At 35.7% G+C, this 20,477-nt stretch overlaps 1 protein-coding gene across 9 annotated transcripts in view; it reads left to right on the top strand.

The window, feature by feature from the left end:
- The window catches only part of Lar (tyrosine-protein phosphatase Lar), a 1,190,865-nt gene that overhangs the window by 1,067,255 nt on the left and 103,133 nt on the right, over positions 1-20,477 (top strand). For all 9 annotated transcript variants that reach the window (XM_067129385.1, XM_067129424.1, XM_067129376.1 and 6 more), the window contains 4 exons: positions 11,750-11,850; positions 12,701-12,896; positions 15,316-15,449; positions 15,553-15,703. In XM_067129385.1, the coding sequence (XP_066985486.1) occupies positions 11,750-11,850; positions 12,701-12,896; positions 15,316-15,449; positions 15,553-15,703 (582 nt within the window). The remainder of the gene's footprint in view (positions 1-11,749; positions 11,851-12,700; positions 12,897-15,315; positions 15,450-15,552; positions 15,704-20,477) is intronic.

Here is a 20,477-nt window from a genome sequence, read left to right as displayed (position 1 = left end):
CAAATGTATTCTATTTTCATTTCCGATCCTTTTAGAAGACATCCCCTCCGCCATTAATTTCTTTTTTATTGAGCTTTAACAAAGCTATAACTCTTGGATTGGGGTCTCTTGTGGTGGCCCTGACTTGAAAGAATTTCTAATAATGATCTCATTGTGTGCCACCAAACAAAGGAAATAGAAAGGAAAAGTAATTTCGTCGCGATTAGGTATTCATTAAGGAAAGGAAAGGGGACTTGGGACATAAGTAATGAGACTAACTGTAATAGTTGTTGTCGTGCTTCAGGTAATAGATAATGCCATAGGCAGTTACACTAATTATGCTTTACGGGAAGGATGGAAGCTCGAGCACCGCCACTACTGTACTCCATGCCTGTGTCTATATATACTAGTATGCAGGAGTATGTTATAATCATGTATTGCTGATATTCCTTTGATCAACGTCATTTATGTACTGGGAGTTAGAGAATGGTGCCGTTCTTGGATATAATGAGGCCCGTCTGTTTCGGCCGTTTGGGGAGGCAGTCCTTCTGGCATTGCTTGGGTTTTGCCCGGGGGAATGGGTGATATGGTCATCTCCCCCTGGGATTCTCTTAGGGAAGGGGTGGGGGCATGGCAGTTTTAAGCTTAGGAGAAGACGGATTGTGAAAGTGGTTCCAAGGAAACTGCCACCCAATGGAAATTGATTACTGTCTTGCCCACCCAGTGCTACTTACTATCCTTTGAAAGATCCTCCTTTACTTAAAAGACAGACTTTTCGTTTGTTTACTGACTGAATTTTCTTTTTATCTCCTCTCCCTTCTCTCTCGTACGTGCAAGCGGGTGTAAAAATTTTATGTTGTATAGGCTATTTCCATATACATGTCTGTATAGACATACACAAAACATGTGTGTGTGTGTGCGGGTGTTTTTATGTTGTATAGGCTATTTCCATATACATGTCTGTATAGACATATACACAAAACATTGTGTGTGTGTGTGTATACACGTGCATAGTTAACAACAATGATATATGCCTCCTTGTCTGCCTATTTCGTTCCGTTAAATCATACTTGCTAGAGTATATTCGTCACTGGAGCGTAAATTGATTTTCTTATTTTCTTCCCCTTCCTTTTTACTTAGCAATTTGCCTCGTAGGCTCTTTGATTTGCATCCCTAGCGATATATATAATCCATACTTATAGAGCAACTCCTCCTTAAATGAGGTCTGGTTGTAAGATTGTTACGAATCTGAAATCAGCTTACGAGTATAAGATGATGTTACAAAACTTGAATCAAGTTATATGATCATGTTGCTGAACTGAAAACAGGCTCCACATTTTTCTTCAAAACTGTATGGGCATTGCAAGGTTATTCCACAAAATTTAAACGACTCCTATCGGTTTTCTTCAAAAAATGAAAAAATGCTGTGCGTTTACATTACATTGTTTTTCTTCCATTGCTGTTTATTCCACAGAATTTGTCGACAACAAGATTTCCTCTTAAATGCTGTGAAAACAAAGAAAAATGTGATCAAAAGGTGTCTTTGCCGGTCATTGTCTGCCATATTTGTAAATTAAGTATTACCCTATGATGTTTCATGGTATAGTTACACAATCTTTCTTCGCCCACCTTTGTCAGATATAGAACTGTTGTATTATATATTTCAAGAAGACTAATAGATATTATTATATCTGTAAGCCAGCGAACGCCTTCCTCATATGTACCTTTAAGGTTGGTAATCTCTAGATTAATAAGATCTGTGTGTATTTACCTCCATTCATTTTAAAGCTAACGAAACCTCCCTCTGCTTCTGTTTTTACTAAAACTTGTAACTGTCAACATTTAGGAGGCAGCCTTTTCCTTTGTTCGTGGTAAACTCACTCTTGTTTTCCATAATTTTCCTTGTAGTTGTCTTTCTTATTGGCTCAAAATGAAAATGAAATTGTTGAGTGCAGCGGAAGAATGTCAGTATTTATAAACAAACAAACATATTTATATATATACCATATATATATAATATATATGATATATGTATATATACTGTATATATATAATGTATTTATATTTGTATGTATATACATACTAACATTCATACATTATATATATATATATATATATATATATATATATATATATATATATATATATATATATATATATATATATATATATATATATATATATATATATATATATATATATCCACCCACTCACACGCATGCACGCGCATAAGCATACGTGAGCGAGTTCTGGTGGGATGAAGTTATCCTTTTTAGCTACGTCGAAATGGATGAAAATAGATTAGAAAACGCCTGTGAGTCCTCTCCACGATTTCGAAGCTTTGATTAACATGTTGGAGGATTCACCGTTAAATATCTCTTGTCCTTTGTAACAGGAAAAAAGGTGTCCTGATGTAATCGGAGAAGATTCGTTGATCTGTCTAACAGATGAACTGATATCTTCTCTATTTGGAGTTTCTTGTCGGTGTTACATCGCCAGCTTTGAACTTGAGAATTTAATTTACGCTTGTTAAAATGATTCAGGATGGACATAGGATTTCCAGTTGATTTGTGTTTTTGAACTAGGGTCGACAGATTTACTGAGCTAAGTAAGTGAGTACACCTTAGTTTAACCAGACCACTGAGCTGATTAACAGCTCTCCTAGGGCTGGCCCGAAGGATTAGACTTATTTTACGTGGCTAAGAACCAATTGGTTACCTAGCAACGGGACTTACAGCTTATTGTGGAATCCGAACCACATTATACCGAGAAATGAATTTCTATCACCGGAAATAAATTCCTCTAATTCTTCATTGGCCGGCCGGAGACTCGAACTCGGGCTTAGCAGAGTGCTAGCCGAGAACTCTACCGCCTCATCCAACGAGGAACTGATTTACTGAGCTACAGAATAGAATCAGAATTGAGAGTTTTATATAGAGATATAGATAGATATATATATATATATATATATATATATATATATATATATATATATATATATATATATATATATATATTTTAATGAACCACTTTTGGTTCTACAGGTTCCATGAGTGGGATGCCCAGAGGGACCAGGACAAACCACAGAGGAGGGTGCAAAACAAATGCCAAAAATACCTTAAATCTAATTTATTTTATATATAAATGTACATATTTACAATTGAGTACAGGTTTTAGGTTGTGAAAAGACACTAAATGATCATTAACCAATAACCATATCTAATCCCAAATAAATGAATCATTAAATAATTTATATAGTCAACAGACAGAACAAACATTTATAAATGAAAATAAATGCTTAACAGCAGCTGTCAAAAATCAGTGAACTTCAAATTGTAATGCAAACAGTAAATCATTTCCAGAGACATGAACTTGCTCTACACCATTAAATAATATAATGAAATAAACAGTCATTATAATAACCACAATAACATGTTCAATTAAACCAATAAGAAACTCAAAAATAGGCAGCATAACAATAACTGTGACACTGTGACATATCACCAAAGCAGCATGAAACAAAAACACAGGCGAATTCCGAAATATTGTCAAGGCAGTCTTCTACCACTAGCCAGGATAAAGATAACCAGACGCAGTCGGTTGAACCATCGAAAACAGCAATTAGCTGTCAAAACAGGAACACATCCTCAACACAGATGAATTGAGACAGTCTTTTGCCGTTGAAATATCCTCTCGCTGCTACTGCAGAAGTCAAAACACAAAGATGTAGAAAAAAATAGTATATCTTAGTTTAACCAGACCACTGAGCTGGTTAACAGCTCTGCTGGGGCTGGCCCGAAGGATTAGATTTATTTTACTTGGCTAAAAAGCAACTGGTTACCTAGCAACAGGACCTACAGCTTATTGTGGAAAGATGTAGAGGTCCTTATCCTCCCGCCGAAGTAAACAGGTCCATCTCTCCTGTTACCCAACAAAGTAACTTCCCGCTCTTCTATCAAAACACGATGCTGATGCTGCCCTCTTGGCTGAGTGTCGCCAAGGAACCGATCTGTCTGCCACCCAAAACCTGGCTCCCGTTGTCACTCACACCGTGACAGATATAAACTCACCATCTTGACGAAAACATTGGAGGGCAGGAGGAACAGGGAAACCACCTCAATCAAGATCATTCCAACAAAGAAATGACAGGTATATGTATGTATGAGAGGCGATAGACTTTTGTCCTTCTCATGGTCAGGGCGGCAACATGACCTCGTTCTGATTATTGGACCCGTGTTCGTTTCCTCCTACTGGACATCATAATTTCTTCATATATCTTGTGCTTGGACCTTAAGGCTTTGTAGTGACAAGCGTATCCAAAAAGCTCGAAAAATTCGAGAAGTTAAGAGGGCATTGTGGCTATTACAATTACATGTGTATCTGGTAAAAAGTGACCAGTAGATTCTACATGTATATATACTGTGTGTGTACAAGAAAATAAAGGACAGTGATCACTGGCACATTGACACTTAGACTGCTGAAATGCGGAAGATGAGTGCGCCATTCACGAGAGTCTTGCACACACTCGCACCGAGGAAGATCAGTTCCCTAATTAACACACACACACACATAAATGCGTGTGTGTATATATATATATATATATATATATATATATATATATATATATAAATTTGTGACTCACATCAGGATCGAACCCAGGTCTTTCAATTGAAAGGCAAGGGCGCTGCCCACTAGGCCATTTCTGTTCCACACGTGATTGTGTGTTGATTATTTCTATATATATATATATATATATATATATATATATATATATATATATATATATATATATATATATATATATATATATATATATATATATATCACATCACTGCAGGTGAAAAAATACGAGACGGAGTGTAGATCCTGACTGGTTTCGACTTTATTTACAAGCCATTAGTCCTGTTTTTACCAGAAATTTATATGGTTATGCGATAGCCACAGTAACCTCTTGCCCTCTCCAGTTACTCAGAGTTTTTGGATACTTTCGAGACTACGGAGGTTGAATCCAAAAGAAGATATAAACGACTTTCATGGCAGGAATTGGTGACGAATAACCTTACCGTGACAAATCCTTTGTTCGAATCTTACCACGGGAGTTCGGGTTCTTCATTTGTTTCTATTCAAGGCTCGTAGTGATGGGCGTATCCATAAAGCGCGACAAAATGGAAAAGCTAAGAGGTCAGTATGTTGTCACTATTTCATACACAGCTGAATGATGGAGTACTCGTCACTGAGGTCAAAGGTTGTCGTATGCAGGGGATCGAATTTCCCTGGTGACGAACTGCTTATCAGTTATAATTCCCCTTCGGTATTTCCGAGGTAGAGTGAATTGGCTATTAAACGACATTTGAAGCTGAATGTCTGTGAATATAAGAAATGTCAGGGTGATGCGATATATATATATATATATATATATATATATATATATATATATATATATATATATATATCGATATGTGTGTGTATTTATATAAGCTTTAGTATTTATTACTTTAATTTGCGTCAAATATTATATTTATAAATATGAAAATTATTTCATCAGTTCGGTAGGTTTGTGGAGCTACGCAGTGAGAACGAAAGTTCAGTTTCTGCTGCTGGCAGAAAGGGTAAGTCGGAGTGTTGGTAAAAAGTAAATAATCTCGCATTATACTAAATGTCCTCTAGAGATTGAGCACGCTCTTGGTAGGAGGAGCGAAGTAGATGACCTTCTGAAGAGAGCGAGGGGGCGAGAGAAAAATTTATTTCCTGTAAAGGGAAAGGGACTGATATATCCCCGTAAGGAAAGTGAGCTCATTTCTCCCTTAACCCCTTCAAGCCTAACCTGTCAGTGCTGTATGAGGTTAGTTGAGAACTGTTTATTGCTGATAATGAACAACTCTGAATTGAATATTGATACACTTAACTTACTTTTGGCAAGTCATATTTGTCTGATTTTTTTATCGTCATCAACAGAAAACTGCCATCGTCATTAATATCCTGAAATACAGTCTACTTACGGAATGGATCAGTCAGGGTGGAAGCAAGAAGATTAGACTATGCAATTCCTGCAATATCCAACTCGTTGGATAAGTGCAAGGTTCAGTGGAGGAAATTGGGAAGCTAACACCAAATTGGGCAAGGCCATAAATCAGTACCATTTTGGCTCTGTGTCTCGAGGGAGATCTTTTTCTTTTATTCATAATTCCGTAATCTAATCTGCTTGCTTTTATGTTGCCAGATCCATTCCGTAAGTAGACTGTATTTTAGGATATTAACAGTGACGATGGCAGTTTTCTGTTGATGATAATAGAAATGAGACAAAAATAACTTGCCATAATTAGATTCATATTTCCATATCCATTTCAGAGTTGAGGCTACGAAGTAGTGAATCTTTAAATACTGCAGGTTGTTGGGTTTGCTCATAACTGCCATTCATGTTATTTCGAGTTGTATTGAAAGTGATCATAACAATAAGAAGAATGAAAATTCTTCTTATTGTTAGTGATCATGTTCTTATTCTTTATCGGACTTTCACCTTGAAGAACTCTGATGATCTCTTAAAGTAAAGTCTTGAAGCTGGCAACATATGATCATGATGAGAGAAGGAAAGATTCAGAGTACTCACCATATCCGAGTAGCCCTCTTCCCCTAAAAGATACACTTCTCATAATATATAAAAAAAAACGTAAATTTTTTATCATTGCATCTTGGGTAGGGTTCAAGTTAGGTTCTAGTGCATCCTGAGCAAGAGGTTCCAGTCTGTCCAATATTTTTGTAATAATTATGAATAATTTATAAGATTAAAAAGACATTTCTAACAATAACAGTAAGGAACTGTCATATATATATACATATGTATGTACATGCATATGAATGTTATTTACTGTTAGAAATTACAAAAATAATTATATATATATATACAGGTTTGTAACGGCTCATCCAATTTGGGTCTTTGAGAATTGAGAAGTCTATTGGACGAAGGCCTGTGGAAGCGTAATAGCTCACCCCCGGTATATATCGACATCTGTATGAGATGTTCGAACTGGAGGTATTAACTCCAGCATCCTACATAGCTTTTTTCTCTGGTATATATAGCAGTCTTAAACCTAGAAATGTGCTAATTGGAACCAATTTCACTGGGTGACACAGGTCTTCCCCCAGAAATAGATTTTTCCTTTGTCAAAATCCCTTATATATATATATATATATATATATATATATATATATATATATATATATATATATATATATATATATATATATATATATATATATATATATATATATATATATATATATATATATACTGTATATATATATATACAGGTGGTCCCCTTTTTTTTTTGACGGGGTTCCGTTCTTCGCGCCGCGTCGTAAGCCGGAAAATTGTCAAAAATCATAAGAAAACCTTACTTTTAATGCTCTGGGTGCATTGAAAACGATGTAAACTGCATTATTATTGAGTTTTACATCAAAAAAACCTTCAAATTATGATTATTCTGCCGTTTTGGGGCCATATTTCTTCCGTCGGATCGGCGTGACGATGCGCGTCGTAACCCCGAACATGCGTCGTAAGCTGGGAAATAATTTCTGATGAATATATTTGAAAAGCGTCGTAACCTCGGAACGTCGTAAGCCGGAACCGTCGTAAACCGGGGACTGCCTGTATATATATTATATAGGTATGTAGATATACGTACACACATATATATACACATACATATTGAAATTGTGAATGTTGAATGCAGATGAATTAAAGAAGGTGGAGGCTGTAGAGGTGAATGCTTTGCTCGGTATTAGTGGTAGAAAAAGAATGGAAAGGGTGAAATCAGATGGATTAGAATATTTTGAGATGATTCGGTCATGCGGAAGAATTGAGGATTCTAGGTTGGTGAGAAGAGTATACAATTTGGAAGAGTTGGAGGGAAGGGGAGGAGGAAGACCCAGTAAGGACTGGATAGATGGAGTGAGAGAAGTATTGGGAAGGAAGGGTCTCAACATCCGGGAAGCGAGATATTCTGTGAAAGGTATTCTGTGACTGGCGCAGTATGTGCACGCGCGTGTTTATTGAGTTCGACATGCTGTTAGTGAAACCTTTTTGCAATGTGTGGTTAGTGTTGCGGATGTTGACTGTGCAAGGGTTGATCAGAATTACTTCAGTAATTCTAAATTTTCTTTAATTTGAGTGTCTTTTTTTTATTTCATTCTTGTATAAGAAGAGCAATAGCTGTGCAGACTATCTGCGCAGGGGTTCATCTTTGATTCTAAAGTTAGATAATGAATGTGGTCTGTTATGGGAAGGGGCTTATTAATAAAAAAAAATTCAACAAGGCACAAGAACGTCCAGGTAAATCTTTTGAATACTTAATTGGTTGTTAAATATGAATCAATTAAGAACAAATGTTGATAAAAATGTTCATTATAATTATATCCTGGACCAGTTTTCCATCAAAAATTACGATACCCATACCTATACCCATACCCATGCACGTACCAATACCCATACCCATACCTATACCCTTACCCATACCCTTATCCATACCCATACCATAACATTCCCATACCCATGCCCATCCCATACCCATATGCATACCATACCCATATCCACACCATACCCATACCATACCCATACCCATATCCACAGCTAAATTAACCCTACTGCTTATAGTCAGCAAAAGTCTATGGGCAGCACCAGCCCCATTTACCTTCTGATCATATACAAACAACCGACCATATCTTGGTGTAGGTGCAGGAGCAGCTGTTGATGGGCTTTGAATCAATGCTGATGCCATTGGCAGTTCCGGACCATCACCAGTAGTGCCTGCTGTTGTTCTAGAATTACCTGCTGAGTTCATTTCAAAACGAAAATAACAAAGCTCAGCCAAAAATCCTTAATTATATACCGTTAAGTCACTTAATGTTGAAAATTCCTGGACCGTTATTAAAATAGTGTTCTTGAAAGACGTCTTCATAACTCCAGGATCCTTTGAAGCAGTCTTTAGCTTCTGAAGCATTCCTGGAGAAATGCCCATTCGATTATCATGTCATCTTAAATTCTTAGACTTGAGGATCCTGTGAAGTCGTCTTCAGCTCCTAAATGCATTCCTGTAGGATCCACTTCCCTTCAGTGAAGAAATCCTGAATTTGTCTTTGGAATCATTTCTTCCACCTCCTGGAGAAGCTCCCATCAGATTATAACATTTTCTTAAATCTTAAAAACTCCAGTTGTATAACAGTAGTATTTACTGTGATCCTCATAATACAGGTGGTTCATAGTTACCACATGAGGTTAATTGAACATTTCATAAATTCTAAAAGTCAAGCAGGTTATATTTTGATTTGAAAAACCTGTACATTTATAAAAAAAAAAATTATGTCCTTACAGATCTATAAACATTTTGTTAAAAGTACTCAATCTCAACACATTTTCATCATAAAGCATGGAAAAGGGAAGGGAGAGGGGAAGGAGAAGGGGGAGGGGGGAAATGGGAAGAAGGGAGAGGGGGAGAGGGAAGGGGAGGAGGAACACGCACACACAACACACACAAAGGCAGCCAAGGAAAATTAATATAATATATTATTCTTGAAAGACATCTTCACAACTCCAGGATCCTTTGAAGGAGTCTTCAGCTCCTGAAGCATTCCTGGAAAAATGTCCATTGGATTATAACGTCTTCTTAAATTCTTAAAAGCTCTTTGTTGGGTGAGTTGGTAGAGCTGCGGACTGTCACTCGATGGGCCGGAGTTCGATTCCCTGGCCTGCTGATGAAGAGTTAGAGGAATTTATTTCTGGTGATAGAAATTCATTTCTCGCTATAATGTGGTTCGGATTCCACAATAAGCTGTAGGTCCCGTTGCTAAGAAACCAATTGTTTCTTAGCCACGTAAAATAAGTCTAATCCTTCGGACCAGCCCTAGGAGAGCTGTTAATCAGCTCAGTGCTCTGGTAAAACTAAGGTATACTTAACTTAACTTAAATTCTTAAAGACTCCAGGATTCTGTAAAGCCATCTTCAGCTCCTAAGCGGAATGTGGGTGGTTCATAGTTACCACATGAGGTTAATTAAACACTTCATATGAATTCTAAAGGTCAAGCAAGTTGTATTTTGATTTGAAAAACCTGTACATTACTTTTAGAAAAAAAATTATGTCCTTACAAATCTATAAACATTTTGTTAGCAGTACTCATTCTCAAAACTTTATTACATCATAAAACATGGAAAAGGGAACAGGGAAGAGGGAAGAGGGAGGGGGAGGGAAGGGGGGTGTGAGAAAAGAGGGGGGGGAGGGGAGGAAGAAGGGAGAGAGGATTATCGTTTTTCCATGAGGGAGTTGAGGGCCTTGGGAGGGGGGGGGGCCGTTATTTAGGGACCACCCTTCTTAAACCGATTTTTGGGGGTAGGGAAGTGGGAAGAATGGGGACGCACACATACGCACATTACACAGGCAGAAAGGCAGCCAACGAAAGTAATATAATTAGATTATTATTATTATTATTATTATTATTATTTATTTATTATTATTATTATTATTATTATTTGTAAAAAATATATATTTATATGGAACAGTAGACATTGATTTTTCAAGCAGTCTTGATCAAAGTAGTATGTCGCTTCTTTAAAAAAAAGGGGTGCGGCGGCTTAGCAAGACCAACTCCACTCTTATCAAAGTCAGTTAAAAACGACAAAATCTGTAAACTTAAGATTTAAGAGAAAGTTCAAAAGTATACATCAGTTTGTATAAGGTAAAGAACAGTTCCCACGATGCACATGGCTTGTACAATTTGTTAACGATAAGTAAACATCTGAGTTTTTAGAAGGTTCATATCCCTTATGTAAACAGCTACAGGTAGTTTTACTCTGTTTTTAATTGGCCTCTGCAGTTTTGTATAAATTAGGGTTAGATATATATATATATATATATATATATATATATATATATATATATATATATATATATATATATATATATATATATATATATATATATATATATATATATATATATATATATATATATATATATACACACACACACACAGATTGTGTTTTAGCTCAGTCTCATGATAGCTGTTTCCTTAAAACTGTTAGTACTTGTCTCGTTGTTGTTAAAATGACAAGTAATAATTACAGTAACAAGATAAGGCCATTATTAAAATCATATAATCTTGCAGGAGTATGTTGCTGTTGATAAAGAGAAATAAATTTAGAAATAAAAATTCCTGATGAAAATCAATAAATTCGGTTTGACACTGGCTTATGCTAAGTAGAGCTCACAAATAAACGGCAAGCACAACATTATTCCCACGGCGTATGTTAAAAATATGTTTGGTGAAAATAATAATTATGTGGGTATTCACTTGCATGTGTTCGGTGGAGTTTCCACCCTTTTTCATTGTCATTATCGCCGGCATTAATCGATGTCAGAATACAGTATTACTGTTGTTTAGTTGTTGGTCATTTTTGGGGTCATTAGCCGCTGGAGGCTGATCCGAATGGTCCCGGAATGAGTTAAGTTATAGTGATAACCAGGTGATTGCATACCATGCATTGTTGTACATGCAGTGGTGCCTTTTGTGTAATTTTTAATGACTTGTGTGTTCCACTTTACATAACAGTGTTTTGCTTTGCACTGACAGTTTTCCTAAAAGGTTTTAAAACGTATTACGAGACAATTAGCTCGATATTGCATGAGGCAATTTGTTCTGATTTATGTAGTCTTGCTAAGGTAGTGAAAGGGAAGTGTGAAAACTGAGCATTCACATATGAAATTTTAATTTCTTTCCACAGAACCAGGCAGCGCCCCAAGAAATGTTCATGTGCGGCCATTGTCTTCTTCTACAATGGTTATTCAGTGGGATGAACCAGAGGTGCCGAATGGACAAATTACAGTAAGTGAAAGCTGCTCCCACTGCCATACACATTTTTCTTATATTCTTGTATATAATGCATGGATGTTCTCTATATGAGTAAGGATGAGCTGATAAAAACCTGTTGTATGTCTGTTTACCGAAGAAGTGAATTTTGGCACTTAGTAGAAGGATGGCTGTGGTGTCGGACAAAATTGTGCATATCAAAGTGTGAAGGGCTAGCAACCTGAAACTGAAAGACTTTTGAGAACCTCAAGAAGGCTTAGACCTTAAGCCAGCACCCCTGCTATGGGAAAAATATGTGTGATACTGTATACTGTATATATGTATTATATACATATTATATATACATATACACATATATACTATATATAATATGTATGTTTGTGTGTGAGATGATTGATGATATTTCCTTTGTTACTTCTGGCAAGGGTGTGTATTACATTTTAGGTCTTAGTTTGTTCTTTGTTTTATGTTAGGTTTGCTTGTATGTTTTATTTGTTTTTATGAAAATTTGACAAAGTTAAGCCTCATAACTGGCAAAAAATTATTATTTTATCCCAAGTCCCTTCTGTATACAGTACTGTAATATACAGAGTGTTTATTAGCAAAAAATCAGTATATCATTCCTATGTTCACCATATTTATATTTTTTCATATATTCCACAAAATATAAAATTACTGCTGAATTGCAGTTGTAGTGAAATTATTTTCCTCTGTATGATGCAGTTTGGCAAAAATTTTGCTTCTGTATTTAACTGTATTTGTAATGCAGGTCTGATTCTTCATCTCATAAAAATGACTTGAAGATTGCTGGAAACTTGGGTTTAGATGCAAGTACTGTGTGTAAAACTTAAATTCATTTTTACAGGGATATAAGTTGTACTACACCACCAACCCATCATTACCTATACAGTCATGGAAGAGTCAGCATGTTCAGGACAATAAATTGACCACCATCAGTGATCTCACACCCCACACCATCTACACCATCCGAGTCCAGGCCTACACAGGCATAGGCCCTGGGCCACTTTCCGATCCTGTAAAAGTAAAGACTCAACAGGGAGGTAAGTAATCATTCTGGTTATTTTTGGGCTTGAGAAGGATTTCATATTTTGCATTTGAGTTGCATAGTTGATTTCATTGACAGTTGTTTCCCTAGTGTTTAGAACAACTTTATGAAGGAGTACTAGAAACTTTTTGGTTTAAAATACCAGATTTTACAATTGGTAATAGAGCACCTACAAGTTAAAAGGCAGGGTCATTAACAGTTTTGAAGTAGTTGTGATATTTTATTTCCTATTGTCAGTTTGTTGGAGTTTCAAAGATGACATGGTTTTTATGAAGATAAGATAGTTTAATTTAATAAACCTCGTTGTATGCCACAGTCACAAAGGAAAGTTAAAACAAGATGGACATTAATTTATTGTGTGCAGCTGCTTTTTACAGCTTTACAGATCTGTTGTGTGACTAGGAAGGTCATTTAACACTATAACAAGTGTAATAAGAGCAGCGTAAATTTTTAATTTCAGTCAGCAAGTGTAGTTATTTTACACATACATATCCATGTATGCTGTGATAACCTTACACTTTTTTTTATAGAAGTCAATTCTAGTCAGTAATCATAGCCTTAATCCATTGGCAAAAATTCTAGAATTTTCAATAACCCTGTATGACCCTGTGTGGTGAGCATACTGAGGTTTTCTAGTTAAAACTGATTTAAACAACAAAGTTGGTGTTGAGTTGCTGTTACTGCACTGAACAAGATATATCTTAAGGAAAAATGATTCTTTTAGCTTAATTATTCTCTTATTAACAAAGGTTCCCTTTATTTGTCCATCTGTCTGTCTGCTAGTGTGTTAGTTACTCTCATCTTGTACAGTATTTACAATGTCTACCACGCAGTTGAAAGGATTTGAGTTAAACTTGATACAAAGGTAAACCATCATGCAGAGATGTGCAAGGAGGGTGACCATCCATTTGTGTGTCTGTAGGCTACATAATTTTAACTTTGGCTATAGTTTTTTAACAAACAGCAAGAAATGGTGACTTCATATTTGGCTTGCGTACTCCACAAATAAAGTTTTTCATATGTCTGTATATCTGTCAGTATTTCTGTAACACTTAACCTTGTCATTGCAAGTCTTATGCTGGGTGGAAGGGATTTCTGCCAGACTTGCAAGAAAGGTAGACCATCATGCATAGATGAAGGGAGATTGTCTGTGAGTGTGTCTGCATGTGTCTGTATATAACTATAACCATGACTATGTCAGTGTATTTGTCCCACATACTTTGTCATTGTGACTCCTACATGGTTGAGGGATCTCATTGGTACAGTACTTCATTAAACTATTATGCACAAATGTTCATGAAGGGAGATCGTTTGTCTGGTTGTTGAACAGTGTCTGTCACACATACCTCGTCATCATATCTCCTACTCGTCATCATATCTCCTACATGGTTAAAAGGATTTCAGTCAAACTTGACACAAAGGAAGACCATCATGCACAGATATCCATAATGATGAATCAGGAAATAATATTCCATAGTTTGCACAGCAGGACCACATGAATGCAAAAATTGAACTGAACACTAGGTACTCAAAAGTGGGTGGAATTAGGAAATATATGGAAATATTAATACAAAAACTTTTCAAGATGAAAAGAATAAATTATACTCTTAAGATTTTATAGACAAAAATGCATTACCAAACTATGGCATCTGAGATAAAAAAAATAAGATTGTGCGATCACTGTTTTCTTGCATATGGGCTTTATTCACCTGTGATTTTGAAAGACCTTGAAAAGGTTAAGGAATACATAGGAAATGTCAGCTAGACACTTAGAGAACTGTAGAAGCATTTATATATATATATTATCACATATGAAGGTAAAGGTATAGTACTTAATGAACTATGCCTAATATGCAAAAACAACAGGTTTGTCCAATTTAGAGTTGTATGATGTGCATACAGTCTTTGGAATTGGAATGAAAGGTTATACTATTGAGATATGTTCCTTCACATTCACAATTCAAAACTCATACTGCAATCATTGAGAATTTACCTGAACGTTCACCACTCAATCGGTCATTCAAAGTTTTTAAGAAATGGCTCAAAGACTCACCATACAAGAGTTCAGAAATGTAATGTAGTGGCCTTTTTAAACAAATTGATTGTTGTATATGATAATATTAATAATTCATTAATTTAATTTATAGTTAGTTTTTTCACATTCGTCTTTGAAATTCATATTCTGTATATATCAAGGTAGATCTTTCCTATTTGGTACAAGGTTTTTTATTTTTTTTAAATTTCATAGCTAATGTTTTGGATGTTATTTGTACTTGTACATTATTTCTCAGGATTGTTGTTGTATGTCCAGATGGACAATGAACATAGGTTGAGTAGGTTATAAGTTGAAAACATTTGTTTCAAGTTGCCTTCTCTGGAGATTTGTTTCTGAAGTTTATCGCTAATGCTTTCAGTGCCAAGCCAACCTACCAACTTACATCCATCACGTGTGACAGCAACATCCATAGAACTGAGTTGGACTCGGCCATCGCATCAAGGAGAAAATATCATATCTTATGAACTTTACTGGAATGATACCAAAACACAGGTATGCCAAAAACTTGATCTCTCATAGTCACATATGAAGGTAGAGGTATAGTACTTAAATGGAAGTCATGGCAGCACTAGTACATTTATTTACTTATTTACAGGAAAAACAGCAGCGCAATATACCAGAAGGGGAGAGCTACGTTATAGAAAACCTGCACCCAAACACTATTTACCACTTCTGGTTAGCAGCTAGATCACAGCGAGGGGAAGGTGCTGAGACAGCACCAATGTCTGTTCGCACCGAACAGTACAGTGCGTAACTTTTATCTATTTATTTTTTAATCCAAACAGAATAACTCCAGAATGGCTTTCTTTCACTTGCATTCAGTATTTTAGTCATCCATTCTTAGATTAGTATAGTAAATTTATATTTTCTGTTTACCTAATACCTGTAGTATAGAGGGTTCATACTTTTCATTCTCTAACGAAAATTTGTTGAAGATTTCACACCAACTTGATTATTTTTATTCAGTGTTAACATGGAATGCTAAGTATTCATTTATTTCAAGTCAGCGAAAGTAGTGTTTACTATTTAGTTATAATGCACTACAATTAAATAGAATTCTCTATAGTATTTCACTACAGTGAATTTTATATTTTTTATTTTTTTATTTTTTATAACATTTTTATTACAGTAAGTACAGAAACAGCTTTATCCAGTTATTAAAGTGGATCATTCTTTTGCTTTTTTATATCAAACTTAATTTTGAAAATAAACTAAAACTTCGACACATAAGTTTTATGCTATACATATTTGGTACAGTTTAATGTGCCTGGTCACACAAGCTGGATGTTAATATTAGGGTTACAGAGATGAATTAACTTGAATGGATTTTTAAGGTATTTTCCTTGCGAACATTCAGATAATTTGGACAATGGAGAAAATTTGGGTACGCTTTAAAAGGGATTCATACATTTTAATAGTGGATATGATCATACTTAGCTCTGTTGTTGGTGTCATTTATATTTGCTAATAATATTATTATTCTAGGTCATATATTTTGATCATGTAATCCAAGGGAAGAAGATTATGATCAGTCGTATAATGCTTTTTATACTTTATTTTCCTAAATAGGCTGGAATATTCATCGTAGTGTTCATTCAGTTCTGTACAGTGTATCTGTTCTCATTTTTTCAAGTTAACCAGTTTTAATAACTTTAAAATCACGTATTAGAATTTTATACTAAATGGGTTACTGCTTGCAGTGTGCTGTACTTGGTACACTGTAGGCTGTACTACCAATTTTCTGCAGCATTCCTTTAGCCCCAGCTTGCAAGTGTTTAATTCCCCACCTAGCTGTCCAACTTCTTCAAAGTTGCATTAATCTCCTTCAATACTTACTTCTCATCAAAAAATAATTTTATTGGATGAGCAATACAAGAGTTTAGAGTGTTTTTTAGTGGTCTTGAAAAACTAACTTTTAATACAATGTAATGGAGGTTAGGATTGACTGCCAAGGAACTTACTTGATACAGTATTGCAATATTGTTTTGAATAGAGTAGGAAGAATGATGGTTCTATTTAAGAATGTTGCCATAATTTTATTATAATAAAATATTTCTTTTATATTTTTATTTTATGAAGACTGATTTTTTTTATAGCGTAGTCGCTTGTTTTGCCCTCAAGGGGTTACTCTTCCATGGTCTACCAGAGCTCTGTGGTGACCAAACTAATATCAAAGGATTTTCTTTTAGCTGGTCTTGTGGCCGGGTATTGTGTCATAGTGATAAACACTATGACACATGGTGGAGTATATTATGGACTCAAAGACAAGGGGGGCACTTTCCCAGATCTTACAGAGAGGCTGTATACCCAGGTTCTTCCATTGCCAAAACCTGCTAGAAAAAGTGTTTATTGCACATGTGCTGCTTGCCACACCGTCGACAACGCACCAACACGAAGACCAAACAACCATTACTACTGGTTGGTCAACACAGTGCTCCGAAAAATTCTACTTTTTTCTCTGATTTTATTAGCGAGGATCATGGAAGTATGTAAAATAGGAAGTTAAGTGCTTAATTTTAAGTTCCAGTTAAAATTTAATTTTAAACTTTTGGAATTGGTAACTAATTTGTGTGTGAAAGCTGGAACCTGGCGTTTCTTGCCAGCACATGGTCAGCGCTTACTCATGATTATTGATTGCTAGTTTTGTAAAGCACAAATTATTTTAGAGAATTTGTCATTCTGACTAAGTGTTTTAACTAAAAGAAATATCCCACAATTTATCAATAATATAGAAAATTCTTTGAGATTATATGATGTCTGCAATAATCTAGGCAGTAAGTGAGAATAATTTTAGACTAGATTAATAGTGGATGTTGCCTGTAGCCTATAACCTAAGATTGCATATCCTTAAGTGGCCTAGCTTAGACCAAGGACCCTAGGATTAGATAATAACAATATCTGAACAAAATAATCAGTAACCTACCTATAAGGCTACATAGTAAATTTTTTCCTTTTATATAAGCCTGTACACTTAGCATGATCTAAATAATCAAGGACTAGGCAGTACCTTATATTAGGGTAAGTGAAATTTTTTACAAAACATCCCATTATGGGACTAAATTGTTAGCCTAGACCAAGTAACCTAGGACTAGATAAAATAGTAATCTGTGTTGGATGAGATGGTAGCCTAGCTTTAAGGCTACATACTAAGGTAATTGAATTTTATGTGACCCATACCCTTAAGTGTAAATAAAATAATCTGGATTAGGCAGTAGCCTTGATTAGAGTAGGCTAAGTGATAGCCTAGCTATAAGGTTACACATTAGTGAGTTACTGTTTTATATAGTAGACCAAATAGCCTAGGATTGGATATAAACAACAACCTGAGTTAGACAAAAACAGTAGCCTAACCATAAGGTTACATATTAGTAAGTGTCTGTTTTCATATAGCCTATGCATTTAAGAGTGATCTAAAATGATCTGGATTAGGCAGTACCCTATACTAGGCTAAGAAGAACATTGTAGGAAATATCCTATTATTGGTCTAAGTGGTAGTTTATAGCAAATAAGCCTAGGGTTATATTTAAACAGTATCCTAGGCTCAATAACAACTTAGTTTTTACGACTTGGTAGCCTATCTGTAAGGCTACATATTAGTAGGGGTCTTACATAGCCTATAACCTTAAAGGTGAAATAAACCTAGACCAGGCAGTAGTCTAACCAGATTAAGTAGGAATGCCTTTTCTAAGGGTATATCATACTATTAGCCTAAAACAGTAGTTCAGTTTAAATAAAGCAGTGGCTGCCAAATATCAAATAAAAGGGTAGTCTCAGCCAGATAAAACAGCAAACTAGATTATAAGAAGGTTCTTCCCTCTATAGTTTATATCCTTAAGTGTCTTTAATAAGCCTAGAATAGGCAGTGGCCTAGAGGAGGTTAAGCGAGAACCCTCTAAGGAATCGTCTATTCTTAACTGAATGTAGATTATGTTAGAAGCATTAACCTAAGCCATATAAAACAGTAGCTTGGTTAGTTAAACAAATTAGTTTATAACAATCAGTCTGAATGGCATGACATTCAAAATTAAATTTCACATAGCCCTTGCAAACAGACTAACAGTGTATAAGTAATACAGCCGTGTACTGGTGTCAAAGCTCTAATATAGAAATTGTCACTTCTCTTCTCCGGTCTTTTGTACTACAAAGACCCGCTCCTGAAAGGCTTCCAATTACTTGGTCCCTGAACAAGGTGCTTAGACTTCTGTCAACCCCTCAATTCAGTGGACTCAGTACAACCACAACTCACATGCTGTAAAAGGCGATTTTCTTGATTTTGTTAGCTTCAGGAGCTTGTATTAGTGAACTGGGCTCTCTTAGATGGGGACGATACATCACGCAAACAGCTGACCATCAATTATTATTGTCCCCTGGTCCATCATTCCTAGCCAAGAATGAGAATCCTTTAAGAAGGAAATCCCTTATTAGGAAAGTAAGTACATTGCTGGCCTTCTTCAGAAATGTCTCTTTTGAAGAAGTCTCCGAATGTACAGGGTGGTCATCAGAGACAGTATTTTTAAAACGTTGCCACAAACTTGAACAAATTCCACTACACTGTGTATCAGTAGGTTGCATGGTTAGTCCTAACCCCTAGGCGCTACAGCGGAAAACCAGGGGTCTTATTGATAGTGAGTATGCTAATTATCACTGGGAGAAGGGTGACAGTACTGCAACCAAACCCAGTATGCTTAGGTAAGCCACTGTAGAACTGCATCCTAAAACATAAGTTTGTGTATAGTTTCTTGATCTTTGGTACCAAAACCTGATGAGTATTTGGAATAAAGAATGGGGCTAGAAATTTGTGGCTTGACCTCAGACCAGAAATGTTTTTTCTTTGGGATGTTGGGATTGAAAATTGAGAGCTTAAGCCTTTTTTTCACCTGTCAGTTTCTTTGTAAAGCTCTTTGAGGATGAAGCAAGAGACTATGCTATAAAAAAAAAACAGGTTTTGACTTAGGAAAAACCTATTTTTGGAAGTCGCTGTTGAGTCCTCAAAACCCTCCCACTTACCTGGAGGAAAGGCATGGGATTTGGGTGAGGGATCATCCGGCATTGGCCAACAGAAAGTAATGGTTTTGTGATCTTTGTGTCGGTGCATTGTTGACGGTGTGGTGAGCGGTGCATGCGCAATAAAGACTTCTTCTTTTAGCATGTTTTGGCAATGGAAAACCTGGGTATACAGCCTTGCTGTAAGATTTGGGAAAGTGCCCCTTATCTTTGAGTCCATTACGTACTCCATCATGTGTTATAGTGTTTATCACTGCGACACATTACCTGGCCATGAGACCAGCTTAAAGAGAATTCTTTGATATTAGTTTGGTCACCATGGAACTCGGATAGACCATGGAAGGGTAACTCCACAAGGACTCAGTAGCGACTACCAAAAATAGGTTTTTCCTATGTCAAAATCTGTTTTTTAAAATTATTTTATTTTGGGTCAAATGTTTTAGAATGAAAAATATATAATTTTAATCATACTATGATGTGCCAGTCTGATAATTGTTTACTTTTGAAATTTGTGTT

The sequence above is a fragment of the Macrobrachium rosenbergii genome, chromosome 3 (assembly GCF_040412425.1).
Source record: "Macrobrachium rosenbergii isolate ZJJX-2024 chromosome 3, ASM4041242v1, whole genome shotgun sequence".
NCBI lineage: Eukaryota > Metazoa > Arthropoda > Malacostraca > Decapoda > Palaemonidae > Macrobrachium > Macrobrachium rosenbergii.
The sequence above is the reverse complement of the archived record's forward strand: the minus strand, read 5'-3'. Positions and strand labels throughout refer to the sequence as shown.